At 37.4% G+C, this 17,259-nt stretch overlaps 1 protein-coding gene and 1 long non-coding RNA gene across 2 annotated transcripts; one reads left to right on the forward strand and one right to left on the reverse strand.

Moving 5' to 3' along the window:
* Window positions 1–7,234: 7,234 nt before the first annotated feature.
* Window positions 7,235–8,831, forward strand: LOC140165458 (uncharacterized). Its single transcript, XR_011860730.1, has 3 exons — window positions 7,235–7,450; window positions 7,482–7,694; window positions 8,673–8,831. It is a non-coding gene; the product is annotated as an uncharacterized lncRNA (long non-coding RNA).
* A 3,920-nt stretch (window positions 8,832–12,751) lies between these two features.
* On the reverse strand, window positions 12,752–13,410 carry LOC140167014 (uncharacterized). Its single transcript, XM_072190492.1, is given in 4 exon segments — window positions 12,752–12,862; window positions 12,865–12,944; window positions 12,947–13,149; window positions 13,151–13,410. Coding segments are annotated over 4 exon segments (654 nt in total).
* Between the last annotated feature and the right edge of the window lie 3,849 nt (window positions 13,411–17,259).

Here is a 17,259-nt window from a genome sequence, read left to right on the forward strand (position 1 = left end):
GGAGAGCGTGGCGCAATGGTTAGGGTACTTGCCTTTGGTGCATGAGGTCCCGGGTTCGATTCCCGGCGGTGGCGATTTGTTGGGATATTGACTTGGAAAAAAAAAAAAAAAAAAGTCTGAAATTAATTGGCAACATCTGTAGATTAAGTTTAGACTTCCGCTCTCCCCATGGTTCATTTAGAATCGGGTAAATGAATCATGAAAGTACTCCGTCCTTCGGAGGGGACGTTAAGCCGTCGGTCCCGTGTGCAGAGAGCCATACCTGTACATGTATCTCGCAGTCAGTTTCGAAAAGAGTAGGGTGTAAACCCCTGACTGTTCCCAACCCGTCCCGGTGTTCAAAAGGACCCCAATGGAAATAAGCTTCAATAGAGGCTTTCTTGGGTTATCCAGGGTTGTCACAACCCGAACAAATCAATTCAATTCAATTCAATGCTTAATTGATACGGAGTTGCCAAATTTCTAAGAGTTCTAAATTTAGTGAGTGCACGGAATGATGAACATCTTTTAAGGGTACAGACTATAGGAATAAAGACCAATCGAACATATTCTTGTTTATGCCATAATATTGTAGTCTTTCAACTCTTTCATAACTTCAGCTGTGTAACTTACGAAAATTCCCGCTAAAAAGTGGTTCTTTTAATTTTTGAAAATCTGGATTTTTCGTACTGATCATACTATAATGATCACCAGACAATAATGTTCTAATCACACTATAGACTGTGTTGACATGAGACGTCAATTGCCAGGCAATTTCGGTCATATGCCCACCGATATGTTATGTTCAGTACGGTGTACCATGAGGAACATGCTAACTTAATAATAATTTTTGCAAACTTTGATAATTTTTTACAAACTCAAATGATTTTTTACAAACTCAAATAATTATTACAAACTATTTTTTTTGGCAAACTTTAATATAATGTATTGTGCATGTAGAGGCCCATTTATTGTCGGATTTCTGTATTTAGATCACGCAGGGGACGCACCATTAGATTCTCAGGGGTGCATGGGAGTTTGGGTCAGGCAGAATTTTTTTTTTGGCGGCGAATTTTGTATTTTTTTATCGCCTCCAAAGGGAGGATTTATTTTCCATCTCACTAGTGGGCGAAGTTGTTTTTTCGTCTCACTAGTGGGCGAAGTTTAAAAAAAAAACTCCCATGCCCCTGGAAATCAAATGGTGCGCCTCTTAACAACAATTGAGCGCTATTAATACACATTAATGTTTTTAAGCAAATAAAATTCCAAAATATGGTACGTTTTCTGTCTTTGCTTGCCACGTGGTAAGCCTATGTTGAGGTTGCGATTATATGTACAAAAAAATTCAAGATGGATACCAACAAGTCGTGTGGCTGAGCGGTCTAAGACCCTTTAAAAAAAAAAATCATATTATCGCATCGCTATAGACTCAATCTCGATAGCCTGAGTCTCGCTGGGAGTATTGCTCTCTCGTGAAAGTCGAAAGTTTGCAAAAAATATTTCAAGTTTGTAACAAATTATTTGAGTTTGTAGAAAGTTATTTGAGATTGTAAAAAATTATTACAGTTTGTAAAAAACCATTTGAGTTGTAGAAAATCATTTCAGTTTGTAAAAAATATTTGAGTTTGTGAAAATTATTTTAAGTTTGCATGTCCCTCATGGTACACCGTAGTTCAGGGACCGTGCTTTTAAAAACCCGCCAGATCGCAATCAGGCCATTGACCTGTGTAGTGGTCATACGTTGCTCGCTCAACCATAACAGCATGACTGTCCCTAATAGCTACTCATTAATAATGCGTTGCATCAGGTCATGGACTCTATTCAATAATTTTAATCCTTTCTTTGAGGTCAGAAAGATGAAAGGGAGACCTTGAAAAACAGATGCGTGGTTCTAGATAATATTTTATCATCCATGGTGGTTATCTAGGATATTTCTAGGAGGCGACACTTATTAATTCATAACGCTCACATCTTTCTTCATCCAATGGACTTTGGAGAACTGCTGAGATAATAAGTGGATGTTACAATCTAATCGGCTACAATCGGCATAGTTGATGATATCTGATTCTGATAATTCACTAGTAGCAGCAAAATTACAGCGCTTTGTATCCTCTGGTGCGCTATATAAATCTTATATGGATTAATGTTATTTATTTATTTTATAAATATTTCTTTTAAACACAATCTAATGTGATGCTCACTACATGTAGAAGGCCTGGTCTGCAAACGTTCATTTCATAAATCTAGTAAAGATAAAGCTTCATGTTTAGTGAAAATGAAATACCAAAGCTGGATATTATACAATCGTGATGCATTCCTTCTTGTTATGGACGACAAGTATTAACTTTGATATTATTATGGCAATATCCATTCCCTTCTCAATTGATTATGCTTTCTTTTCGAAAAATAAACCATGAGGCCTAGAGGCCATGATATAAACCTATATTCGGTATGCGGAAACCTTCCACGGTAAGGGCGGCGCTTGCACTCGCATATTCACTAAACTGCCGCCTCCTTCATTTGCCAACCTTTATCGAGGGGTGAGTTTGAGGTTTTATAGTCATACATGTAGGCCTACCATTTTTCACCCTTATGGCAGTCAACGTCAGCGCGTTGAAGCAGCTGTTTCGCTCGCGCATCTATGTGGCGTCGTAAGCGTGTGCATGTGTACACCAGCGCGCTGCAGCGCTTTGACCGAACGCTAGTAATTATTTGGCTGTGCCCAATTAAATGCTCACTGTACTGACATCACTACCACATCAGGATGAAAAATCGCATATCGCAAACCAGCCAAATTTGTCATAGGTTTGAATGCTAGTAGGAAAACCGTGAATATAGGGTCTCAAACTCTGAAACATCTGAGCAGAAACGTGTCCTTTTACTGGTTTAAAGTGAGTCTGTAGCTGTCGCCATCTTTGGAATATAATACAACATTCTCTGGCCAAACATCGGGTTAAATGTAAGTAAATAGTTAAAATCGTCTAAATTCAATAATATCAAACAGCCACGGACATTAAGTCAAGGCTACATGAGAAGTTTGGTGTAGGTCACGCATTTCCTTGGTATAAAAAACAGCCAAAAGGATGTCCAAACTTCCCTCTTTTTATCACAACGCGATTTATTACGAAACAGCATTTTCATAGGGCCTACGCTGGTTCTGTCAATTCTAGTTTAAAATCTGTTCGTCACATGCAGTCTGATTTGGTATCTATGTTATCATCAAAGTCTTGGGAACTAATGTGGACAGTTGTTTTGTTTAAAAACGGATACTGTTTAAAATATCAGTATTTACGCGAGCGACATTTTGAGTGTGTAAAATGCATTGAAAATTGTCGGCTAAAGAGTGCATAAATTAAAATCGCGAACAGTAATAGCAACAATAACTATCTACATTCCAAGCGGAAACGCTTTTCATAAGCATACCCCACTTTTTTTCAGCAATCGCTGAAACCTAAATATGCAATTCCAGGCGATTTGTAAAAAATAGCGTCAGCATATTTTACTATGAATTTGGGACACCGAAACAAATGCTTGCATTGGTGCCAGACCTATTATAATGATACGATAATTAGGCCCCCAATAATGGCTTTCATTTTAACCGTTATTTATTAAACTGAGATTTTTACTTTTTGAGAAATTAATGAATTTATCGAAAAACTTTTCGGAGAACGCTACTTTAATGAACCCATGCCTTAATGTCTTCTTGTATTCAACCATGGTAGGTATCATGATTCAACTGTTCTTGAATTATTATATAATCAATGAGCACCTTTTTAAAGTTAATAATACGTCGTATTAATACTAATATTAATAATATTAAAATTGTAATAATAATATAAATGGCACATTCAGATCTTATTTATTTATTTATAGATTTATCTATTTAGGCCTATTTATTTATTTATTTATTTATTTATTTATTTATTTATTTATTTATTTATTTATTGATTGATAACTGATTGATTAATTGATTTAGAGATTCATTTATACTGATATTTAGTCATATATTGATTTAGAAAGTTTAAAAGTATTATTTGTAGGCCTTTGTATTTATTCTGGTTCTGATTTTATTGATACTGATATTTTTGTTAGTTTTTAAAGTTTTGGCATAGCATTTGTTACATTATAACACGCTGTGTTATGAATTTGCAACACCTTTTTACATATTGATATCGTTGAGGCATGTTATGATAGGCCTACTTATGATCATCACAATACATCCATAAACGTGTTAATGCAGTAACCGTAGCGTTAGGGGCACGGAAGCCCCCCATTGATCTGAAATATTAGAAAATCCCATAGGAAAACTGCCGAAAACGGCTTGTGCCCCTCCCCTCATCAGAACCGGATGCAACGCCTTCTATACTTTTTCATTCATTAATTATAGGCGTATTAATAGTAATGCGTTGAGTTTTTAAAAAGTAATATCCGCCTTTTTTTCTTTCTTTTTGAAATGACATACGGTACTTGTTACAAAAACAAATCAGCATGGAAAAAAATTTTTTTCGTCAGAGGCAGATATTTGGCTTTTTCAGTGTCATAAAGCTACAAAATTGACGATCTTTTAAAATCATTTTTTAAATGGCTATTTATTTTTCAACCTTATTGTTTGTATTTGTAATGTTCACACAATCTGAACATGTGCTCGTAGGACAACGATTTTGAATTAAACATGTTAATTGTGATATTTTAATTCCCCTAGAACACCACAGTTAAGCGTCCAAAATTGTAAGTGGGTTTTCTTTTATTTAACCTCATTATTTCGCTAAAATTACTCGAAAACCCTCCTAAGAGTTGTTGTTACTAATAAACATTTCATAATTTTGGGCAAAGGATAGCCAAATAGTTGACCGAAATCGTATATTTGCACCAATATTTGACTGAAATCGTATACTAACATTACCGCCCCTTCGTGGCTTTATTGCAAGCCAAAGTGTGAAACGAGATTACTTGAAATATATATTTCAGAGTTGAAAGAGTTTCAACCCTACGAATATATTTCTGAAATATGTCTCTCTGATTGGTTGATGGTCAAGAGGATTACGGCATCCTCAAAGCCTCTTGCTGTAATTCTCTAATCGATATCTATTATAGGACCGATCTTCTGAAATCCATACAACCGTGTCAAATGAAATAGTCTCGAATCATAATTTGTACACGATACAACGTTGATACGTCAGATTTCGGAATTTTATTAAAAATAGGCATAAATCACATTGAACAGGTTGAATGCTGGCAAAAGTAGATAAAATAACTATGGGTCGAATTTACATTAATCAGTGTCCTGGGGCCCAGGATAACATTTAGGATTCCTTCGAATTCTAAAACAATACTTCGCCAAATGTCCTTGCTTTCATTTTCTCATTTAATTTGTTTTAATTTTAATTAATTTCTTTATCCACTGGCTCTCTGGTAAATCCGGTATTGCCAAATATTTCTTGTCCATTACCCGTGTTAATTTATTTATTTTTTTAATGAACCATCTATTAAATTCCTATAATACAATGTATAGGCCTAGTGTATTTGATAACAAATTTGTTTTTATTTTTGATTGGAATTTGGGTTCCATTACACGATTTCATAATAAGATATGTTTGGGCATGGCGGAATTAGTATATGATTAAAAATAGACATACTCTTAGGCCCCCTTTTTAATGTTTGTAGGCCTACATTATTGATATCAATATTTATGTACAAAATGCAAAAGAATGTATATACAGCCTGTCTCAAAAAAAATTGTGCAAGTGAAAAGCGGCGTCTGTGGCAATTAGAAATTACCGTTGTGACATAATGCTCACATCGACGTCAAGGGCATAGTCTTAGCTCTCAAATGCCGTTTAGTCTGTTCAATTTGCTTGTTTTAATCTCGCGATATGCTTACTTAACAACGAAAGGGTAAAATCACAATTGTGCCACTTTTACTAGGAAGAGGGCTATACATCGTACATGTAAATCGATGATAGCATCAAGTTTATCAAGAGTTCCTTCGTGAAAACAAAATAATGCATCAATTACACAACAATACAAAATTGTTTTTAATGTTTTATCATGATAAAGGTATAATGATTCTCTTTTTCTTCTTACGACAAATTAAACGATAAATAAATATTTCACATTCTGCTGTAAAATTAAATACATGTGCATGTCAATGATTCTACCATGGTAAATAGTGTTCTTTTTGTCATTCAAGACATGTTAAAAGATGACAACTTTGACAAGTTCATGAAATTTGACAAATTAATGAAATTAGACAAAATAGTGCACGCGCACTGGTGTTGATGCGTCTAATGCACGAGCCCCGAAGGAGGAGTGCATTAGACGCATCAACATCAGCTATCATTGATTTACATGTACAGCACTATTCCCTAGTAAAAGTGGCACAATTGTGATTTTACCCTTTCGTTCTTAACTAAACATATCTCGAGATTAAAAAGAGCACATTGAACAGAACAAACGGTATTTGAGAGCTAAGACTGTGCCCTTGACGTTGGTGTAAGCATCATGTCACAACGGTATTTTCTAATCGCCAAAGAGGGCGCTTTTCACTTGCACAATTTTTTTTGAGACAGGCTGTATATTTGATTGTTTTGTAAACATTAAATTTGATGTTTACTCATAATTATGTCTGGAAAGTCAGGGAAAAACTAAGGAGTATCGGTATTTAGTTTCCTGGGAAAGTGGATCAGATGAGCAGTGAGTAAAAACATTTGCCCTAAATCTTTATTTGATTTTTATTGTTTTATGAATTTATTAGGGCTACTGGTAAAGTGCAGAAAAAAACAATGAACCGTCAGGGTTATAGCGCGTTATTTAATCTGATTCAACTCGTCGTGGCACGTATATTTATTGCACGTGTAATACTTTTTGACATCACGAAAAGTATTGTACATACAATATTGTACGTACAATACGGAGTCTGAAGCTAGCCTTACGGTATGTTAATATAATATTAATACAAGCTAAAACCGTTGAGGTTGGATAATGAACTCCACAAAACTAACCGAGTATATGGAAAATGTCATACGGCCGAGCGGTTTTTCCGGCTCTCTCCGACCATCATGCCACTCGCCGCCTGGCATTCCTCAACTCGTCGACATTCCGCTTCTATGTGAGATGTGTCCTAAGTAATTTAATTTGATCATTTAACTTTGTTTACAATTTAAAGCTATGAGAGATGGGAACCTCCTTTTAAGTAATCATGCAAGAGTTGGTGTGTAGTGACAATGTTGGAAAAGCGCCTTCTTGACTTAAACTGTGTAGACTCTCATTCATCTGGGTATGTTGAAATTAAGATTTAATTTAAATCTGGTCAACCAGACATACCTATTTTGACGGACGAACCGACGTTGCGACTGAAACCTTCAGTCTTCAGCTGGGTTGTGATGCAAATGACCTTGAGTACCGGACACTTCCGGTATTGATGACAATCGACGAGGAATGTCCTTTATGATCCTGTCCCAGCCATGTGATAGTTTGGCCCGGACACCGCCACCGCGGTTGAGGGATGGTTGCTCAGCCCTCACCCAGATTGCCTCTTTCACTCCACGCTCAAACCAACGATGCTCGCGATCTAGGATTCGGACATCCTTGGTGTCAAAATGGTGTCCGGTGGCTTTCAAATGTAAGTACACTGATGAGTCGTTTCCACTTGAGCTGGCTCTGCGATGTTGTAACATGCGATTGTGAAGAGGTTGGGCGGTTTCTCCTATGTAAGAGTCTTGACAGGCTTGCTCTTCAGAACAGCGGACCCCGTAGACCACTCCACTGATCCTCCCCTTGGGCTGCTTGTCCTTGGGATGCACTAAGGACTGGCGGATCGTGTTCGTTTGTTTAAAGTGGGTGGTAATTCCGTGGTCGCGATAGATTCTTTTGAGTTTTTCCGATAAGTCTCCGTGATATGGGATGGTAATACTTGTTGTTCTCCCCATCTGATTCGTGCTACTGGCGGCGGGTTTATTGCTGTCCTTGTTTAAGGCCTTGTTTATGGCCCAGTCCTGGTAACCACAGTTACCCAGCGCTTTGCGAAGATGTTGATGTTCAGCAATCTTATCTGAGTCTTTGGTGATGATCGACTCAGCTCTGTGGAACAAGGTGTTGACCACGCCGAGTTTCTGAATGAGCGGGTGATTGGAACCGAATTGAAGGTATTGGTCCGTGTGTGTCTGTTTTCGATAAACAGACACAGTAAGGGAGCGATCTTCTTCCACGGACACTAAACAGTCAAGAAACGCGAGTTTGTTATTTGACAATCCTTCCTGCGTGAACTTGATATGGGGATCGATTTCATTGATGTGGTTGAAAAACCTATCAAGATCGTTGGATTTAATTAAAATCCAAGTATCATCCACGTATCGATACCATCTAGATGGCGCTATACCGGGAAAAGTTGACAAAGCAATGCGCTCAAATCTTTAAATATACAAGTTAGCGATAATCGGTGAGACGGGCGAACCCATGGAACATCCATGACATTGTTGGTAAAATTTTCCAATGTACGAAAAGTAGGTGTTATCTAAGCAGAGACTAAGTAGATCACATAATTGATCAGGAGACAAGTTTGTCCGTTCATGAAGTGTGGTATCCTGGTTCAGAACTTCGCGAACTGCTGAGACTGCGTCCTTCGGAGGGATGCTAGTAAAGAGGGCGGTGACATCAAACGATGTCCGGGCCAAACTATCACATGGCTGGGACAGGATCATAAAGGACATTCCTCGTCGATTGTCATCAATACCGGAAGTGTCCGGTACTCAAGGTCATTTGCATCACAACCCAGCTGAAGACTGAAGGTTTCAGTCGCAACGTCGGTTCGTCCGTCAAAATAGGTATGTCTGGTTGACCAGATTTAAATTAAATCTTAAGCCTTCTTGACTTGATCAATAACAGAATGATTAATAGTTTGGAAATTCCCATACGACTTAATGTCGATCATTGCATCAGATGGAAAATCCATGTGGCTATAATCAGTTGAATGTGACAGAATGGGTTATTAATAAGCTTAGGCTTTCCAGTTCATTGGTATAACAGGAGATTTTGTGGCAGATTTTAATAAATATGAAGCAAGCTGCAGGTGACTGATCTACAGTCACGATAGTAGTGCATGGAGTTATAGCGAAGGTGCAATATTCGCGGAATATTCGCCAAACCACTGAACGAAGGAGATAAAAGGTTTTTTTTTGGTCTTCGTCGCCATGTTGACTTTATGATAAGTGATTCACAGGTTTGGTAAGGGCTGTGCAATAATTATGAGCCCTGAGGGAGGTAAAATTCGGGGGGGCAAACAATTTTTGGCAAGCCAAGAGAGGGGCAAGTGATTTTTGGCACACATTCTTGGGGCGCCTTTTAAATAAAACGCTCTAAAAAGGCTTAGGAAACCCGTACGGAAATGCTTAAATATGCAAGTTTTCCTTCTCGCTGCGCTCCCAACATGTATATAGACCATTTAAGGTTTGGAAATTTGGATCCCAAAATTTTGGCATGTGCAAGGGGGGTGGCAAAGATTTTTGGCGGGCCGAGGAGGGGAAAGCGATTTTGGCGGGCCGAGGGGGGGGGCAAGCGATTTTTGGCGAGCCGTTTGGAAATTTTACCTCCACCCCGAGGGGCTCATAATTTTGCACAGCCCTTATTACGAAAAAAAAACACGTGTTTTAATTTGTCAAAACCAATTGAAGAAACTTACTATTTTCTTGCTAACAGTTTCGTTTGTGGGTTAGTGACTTTTTAATGCCGTATGGAAAGGTTTCTATACAAAAACGATTCTCCACCATCTTGCGCATAGTTTCCACCTCGATACACCTACCTGAGCACACATTTTCGTCCAAGATCTTCCAAGCAGAGAACAACAAGTAGTGAATGTCTCCACCACAGTCTTTGATTACACTGCACGGTTGAGTGCATAGCGATGTGAGAGCTGTGGCGCTTCTAGCTGAAAATTGGCCTCTCAATTGGTTTTTATCGAAACCTCAAGTGTTCCCTTCATCCAGTCAGATTTTATATCAAGCGAAAGCTAACACTCCCCCCTAAAAACACTTTTCGTCACTAGGTCAACAGATAACGCAATTCAATGTTATAGCAAGGCGAATGCCGGGGGGCGAATGTGGTAAATCTGTTGAAAACTACCTATCCAATCACATTTTTTGACAAATATTTGTCAAATTTTATGTCATAAAATGAAAAAGCACACTTATATTGTCCATACACTAGCGTCACTAGAATGAGCAATGGCCAATTCTCTTTAAATTGCAAATCTTGTGCAAAAAGTTACTATTTACGCCTGTTTTGTCATACGGTTGTAAATTCAATGAACTATGACTTTGCTAAAAGCACGCTTACAAATTGATATGTTGTTGGTATTGTGATGATGGGCTGATAACTGGCGGGAAGTTATGTCACTTCCGGTAAAACTAGTCTTACTTGCAGTCGCCAAAAACATGAAAAACATGACGATGATGTATGTAATATGTCACAACCGTATTTTCTAATTGCCAGAGAGGGCGCTTTTCACTTGCACAATTTTTTTAGACAGGCTGTACATGTATATGGTCAATTCCAGCGAAACCGGGACAAAATTCTCTATATGTTAACTTTCCACTTTAAAATGTCATTAATAAAGGAAATCGCGTTATTGATGGAGCATATCATGTCACGTCCAATGTGCTCTCTTTGTGCATATAGGCCTTTACTAGCAAGTCATACCAGGGGACAAGTTATGATGGCTTAAATGAATTCGCGTTACCCACGAATCCAAAGATAAAGCACCATATATGTCATTGAATGTCCTTCAATCAAAATGAAATTATTACCGTTAGAAAGACGTTTGCATGATCTCTCATCATGTGTAAAACGATTGAATTCCACCAAAGTTTGTGGACTCTAGAGGCCATTAAGTCAATTTGGCTAATAATTTTGTTACCCGCGTATCAAAAATAAAATGATCGTTCTGAAAAATGTGAAGTGAATATGCAATAAATGACTATATCATGAAATGAAGTTTCGTTCTATAATTCTGAGGTCCAAGTGATTATTTTATGCAAATACGTTTTACCCATAGAATTCCATAAAATCAAATTTGACGTTACCCACGTATCAACTGTTACCCACGAGTCCAGCAAATATAATTGCCATAACTTAAATTAACATTTAATGACTTTGGACACTGAATTTAGTTTGACAAGCGCTTAAAATTGTAAATCGTAAAAATACGTTCACCGCTTTAAAAAAGAATCTACGACGGTTTAAACGTTTGTTACCCACGAATCCCGAATAGATGCTAACCTTGAAAAACAAGGAGATTGTTTATTTTAAGTTTAAATCAGCACATATTCAAGCCATGGGTATGCTATAATTTTTACAGTACTTACAGTTTATGCACCTAAGAAACACAAACCCCAAACGGTACTATAGTACTTATAGCTTTACCCACGAATTCGGCGTTACCCACGAATCCAAGGATTTACTCGTAAATTATATGTTTCTTATGCATCTTAACATTTCGAAAACATGCGAAATAGGTTCCAAAACAGTCCTGTTTAATAGCGTCCTCTTGAAGGTATACTGAAGCTGTATCATGAAGTTTTGATTGATTATCCTAAATTACCATTTTTTGGGTAAATGCAATTGGTTAGAGAAACGGGAATCGTTGAAACACAATGGAGGAATAACCGCATAATGGTTTCCAACCTTCTGTAATATTTTCTATTTTGCCGAATACCAATACATACCTTCAAATATGTGTTACCCACGAACATTTTGGTTACCCACGAATCCCTACTTAAATTATAGTTAACAATGTATTGATAGTGTTTTAGTACATAGGAACTGTCAAACACGATTTAATAGAATATTGCTGCATGAAAATATGGAATGATTTTACTAAAATAATAATATAAAACTGTTTGCTCTGTCTATTTGAATTTGGCAACTTCATTATTCTCAAAATTTTTATACCCAAAATGCCATAATGATCCATTCCATGTAGTTTGTATTTTGATTAAAATTCATTTTAGCGCCATTGCAGCCTGAATTATTGACATACGGAAAGGTATTTTTTATTTTTATTTTAAAAAATTAATAGGAATTGCTATTTTCCAGACGTTGTTACCCACGAATCCATCCGAGATCCTCATCCTGCGACGAGATACAAAATCTAACTTTATATTTACATGAAGCATTTATTCTAATCTTTCGAAATAATACAGTAATGTTAAATGACAGCCACTTTGGAAAGAGTTCGAAGAATTGACACAATCTTAACTGTACACCTGGTTCTTTCTTTAAATTTGTTATAACCAAAATATTTCTTTGTAGATATATGTAATAAAATTCTATTTTACGTTCAAAGTCTTCACCGATTTCTAGTGTATATGAGTCACACATAAAATATTGAAAGATATTAAAGAAAGTGAAATTTTATGGCGTACAACAGGTGAAAAAGGCTTGAATTCGTGGGTAACATGCATATGCGCATTTAACACTTTATTTGGTCTAGCAAGAAAACTCATTTTTCAATCCGATGGCACTTCCACCTGATGATTCACTAGATATGATCGTCTCATTTGATAAGTCTAGAATTGAAAAGGAAAACATTTTCAAAATGGCCCCCAGAGAGAATGTTGTCCCGCTTTGGCTGGAATTGACCATATATGTATGCCTGTAGAGTTGGGCACTGCAAAAGGAAGGCTTTTTAGCCTCATAACGCCCATCCATACTCACACATAAACTTAATGCAATAGTACTGAATGCAATGGAAGGAGATAATGTGATGTGAGAGCAGGATTTATCTGGATGTCCAAGTAATTCGGTCCTGTGCTGAAAACCCGGAGAAGCTATACATGTCAATATGTTTGGTGAGAAACTCGTCAATACCATTCTTGAAGATGTTGGTGGATAATGGGCATGAACAACAGCTGCTGGGAGTTTGTTCCACACATTACACACTCTCTGTGAGAAGCAGTTTTGCCGTAACCTTCAACATTCCTTGTCATGTCAAACATCTTCGATACTTCAATATCATGACTTTGTAGTTCATGTAGAATCTTGTATACCTGGATGAGGTCACCCCGAAGTCTTCTATAAGCCAGTGTTGGTAGATCTAACAGCTTTAATCTTGTGTCATATGGCAGATCTCGTAGTGATGGAACAATTTTTGTTGCTCTACGTTGTACTTTTTCAAGTGTCAATATCTCTCTTCAAGTAGGGGCTCCATGCACTATTTGCATACTCCAAATGCGGACGAACCATAGACTTGTAAAGTGTCTTAAATACATGGTCATCCATGTGATCAAAAATTCTCTTAATCACACCACCAACTCTGTTTGCCTTATTTGCTATTGTTCCTATGTGCTTGCCGAAGGTCAGTGTCTTGTCAAACTGGACTCCAAGGTCCTTTTCCTCATCAATTATCTTCAAGTCTCTCCTATCGCTGCCATCTTTCATAGTGTAGGTGTAATTTTCGGCATCTTTCCCCCGGGTCTTTCCCATGGTGCAGTATGCCACAGTTACTAACATTAAACTGTAACTGCCATCTAGCAGACCAATCACAGAGATGATCCAAATCTTCTTGCAGTCTATGACGATCAGCTTCATTATTGACCGATGTGAACACCTTAATTGGTATCGTCTGCAAACATCATTACTAAACTAGTCACCACATTCGGCAGATCATTGATGTAAAGTATGAAAAGTATTGGCCCAAGGACACTGCCTTGTGGAATACCGCTTTTCACTGAGGCACGTGCTGACTTCTCTCCATTTACTGAGACTCGTTGTCTGCGTCCAACCAGGAAACTTTCAATCCAGTGGATCAACTTGCCGTTTATCCCATGTGCTTTGGCTTTCTTCAAAAGGCGGTGATGGGGAACCGAATCAAAAGCCTTACGGAAATCTAAATACACTACATCAATGTTAGCACCTTCTTCAAGTAGTTTTGTCAAAATCTCCATAATCTCTAGAAGTTGTGCTACACAAGAACGGCCTTGCCTAAACCCATGTTGCTCATCTTTGATGACATTATGCTCCTTCATGAATGCCATGAGCTGGATTCTTATCATTGATTCCATTATCTTGCACACGATTGAGGTTAGACTGACTGGTCTATAATTCCCTGCATCAGCTGCACTACCTTTCTTAATAATAGCTGTGACCTCTGCTTCTTTCCAAGCTTTAGGAACTTCTCCTGCATCCATTGATTTCCTGAAGATTACACTCAAGGGATAGGCAATCTCATTGCATACTTCCTTCAACACTCTAGGGTGTAGGCCATCAGGCCCCGGTGATTTTGCAGGGTTAATTCTGTAACTGCTTCAAAACTTCTTCAGCTTTAAAATCTACATCTAGGAGTCTCTCTTCACTAAACATGGTATCAGGTTCTGGCATGTCATTTAAATCTTCATCAGTAAAAACACTTGCAAAAAATGAGTTCAATATCTCTGCCTTTTCAGTGTCTGCTTGATGAGCGTACGAGTCATCTTCCTTTTTCAACTCTTTTACAGCAGACTTCACTTTACATTTTGACCTCACATATTTCCCAAATGCTTTGGGTTATCCTTGGTTTCTTTTGCAAGCTTGCTTTCGTACAATCTCTTGTCTTTCCTTACAACTTTGGTTGCCTCATTTCTTGCATGAGTATATTCCAAATAATGCTGGTAATCCTTTGTTCTGGTATATCGTTTCCAGGCGTTGTATTTTTTCTTAACCTTCTGCATAGTATCTTTGCACATCCATAGTGGCTTGAACTTTTTCTGCTCTTTCTCACATCTGTTAGGTTTGGTCTTAGGAATGTGATTATCCATTGCATTCTTAAGTTTATTCTCAAAGAATATCCACGATTCGTTAACATCAAGGTTGCATAATAATTCTTCGTCCCAGACAATATTGTTTAGGTCCATTCTCAGAGGATCATGTGCACCTTTGTTATATAAAAATCTTTCTTTATCTGTTTGGTCAGCTTCAATAGTGCAGTACATCGTGAAAAATAGGGTGACATTGTCACTCTTTCCAAGTGGGCTGCCGCTGGTTAAATTACTTATCAGCGTGTCATCATTGGTAATAACTAGATCCAATATGCTGCTCCTTTGTCCTATGCGGTATCTAGTGTCAAAATTGGTTATCTGGTGGAGGTAGTTGTCCTGCAGGCAATCTAGAAACAGTGAGCTTTTAGGTTGTCTCCTGCACTTGAAGTCTAAGACTCCCAATCAATTTCTGGGTGGTTGAAATCACCAGTAGGTGGGAAAATGTCCTTCCACATACATCATTGATGAGATCCCATATTTTCTTATTATTTATGTCAGTAGAGTTCTATTATTAGAACATTTGGGAAAATCCCAGATGGTTTGCTATAAAACATCTGGCTGGTAGTATTTCTAGGCAGACCTATATCGATGTGATTGTAATGTGAATGGATGGATCTATAGCTCTCAATAAAAATTCCTTTAAAAAGGAATAGGGCGAGCCACTGAGGAAGTGCCAAGATAAAGGTGTAGTTATTTTATTCGAACTGTTTTTATAAATGGGATTGTTCATAATAAGCACGTTTGTACGTTTGTCAAATGACAAGTAGGGCATGTAGTAAAACACACTGCATAATTCTTGATAGGCAATTGTTGTCAAAAGGGTGATTCAAAAGAAACACAAATAATTACTACAGACACATGCAATGTAGTTTTGTAATTTTAATAATACTGGAAAAAGAATCTTATAAAGATCGAGATAACATAAAAGCACCATCATAACACAGTAGTTATTACGTTGACATTATTATGTAAATAAGTTTATGTGCATCAGTCATATCCATAACAAAATATGAATGTCATTAGATTAGTGGTGGTTGGCATATGAATTGTTTACATGTGTTTGTTAAGTCAATTATAATGAAGATGAAAGACTTAAAAGTGAAAGTTTGGCATTATTTTGAGTTTTGTTCGTGCAAAAATATATAGTAATTTTAATTATGTACATATTTACATTTGTAACTGGCAGGCTTAAGTGCGTGATCAAATCGTGTAATTTACCTGATATCATGATGACCATGATAATGACTTGCGTGTGTTGTGAGAAGTGCATCTTCTAACAATTCAATGCTATTTTATCTCCGTGTTCTAACAATAAATTTCATCAGAATAACATTTTCACATGTCATTTTTGTCTTTAGCTTTAAATGTGTCATAATATAAATGACGTTCTTTATAAGTTAACTTCCACGTTTACCCAGATATTATTAGCAGTATCAGGTCTCTCAATCTAGTATATACACAGATTTACAGCTCATCTTACCCCCCCCTTCAGAAAACTTCACACTGTGGAGAGGACATTTACAACCATGCATGACTCATAGATGGATCGATATGAATATTTAGCAGGTACCGCGATTACCCAATCAGCGCACAATGCCAGTAATTGATCACGCAGCAAGTACCACTGACAATGCACTACTGATTACGTCATGCGTGATTTTCAGTGATAGAGCACGGTGGTTTCCGGTAAATGATAGACACCTAAATATGGTAATTTTGCAAACATCTATTGATTTTTATTAGTTGAAATTGCACACGTGTTGATTTGTTTACATGGCCTTTGAAATGAGACCGGTTCACAAAATATTTGAGCACGGGAAAGGAATATAGCGGGTTCATTAAAAATATTGGTTCCCAGCACAGTGGCTAGGTGACCGTGTTATGGCTATGTAATTACCAGTTACTCGGGCGTAATATCAGTTGGAAGATGAGTTAGTAAAATTGTAATATTGCACAGTACTTTCTTATAAAATTTTAAAATACACCTAGTTTTGAGAAGCTGAAGGGTAGAGGTAAAATCTGAATGTGGTCCTGAAGATATACGATAGAGCTAAGTGTGTTAAATCGGGTGAAGTTTTTGGGGTCCCTATACGTGCTCTGTGTGTTGCTGTGTGAGTGGGCCGAACATGGCTGAGGCAATTAGTGGAAGATGTCCGCCTAGTTTTCGTAATGTGAATAATTTACTTCCGAATGGTACCTTGCGCCTTTTAGCTCCACTTATTCATTTACACCGATTAAAGGATTCTCGTTAAACCAGCAAGCCTGAGTGAGGGCGTTACTGATGTTACATCAGCAGAGCCAAGTGAAGGCCAAGTAACATTAACATATTCTATACGCTATAGTATGTACAATCTGGCAATACCGCTCAGTCTGAGAGAAATGAAAAATATCTGTTGCAATTTTCTGATTTGCATAAAAGTAATGCTAGTTCATGGAAGTTGTAAAACAATTATTTCTTTTAATACAAACATATTCCTTGGTAAGACAACTTTAT

Source organism: Amphiura filiformis, chromosome 12, assembly GCF_039555335.1.
Source record: "Amphiura filiformis chromosome 12, Afil_fr2py, whole genome shotgun sequence".
NCBI lineage: Eukaryota > Metazoa > Echinodermata > Ophiuroidea > Amphilepidida > Amphiuridae > Amphiura > Amphiura filiformis.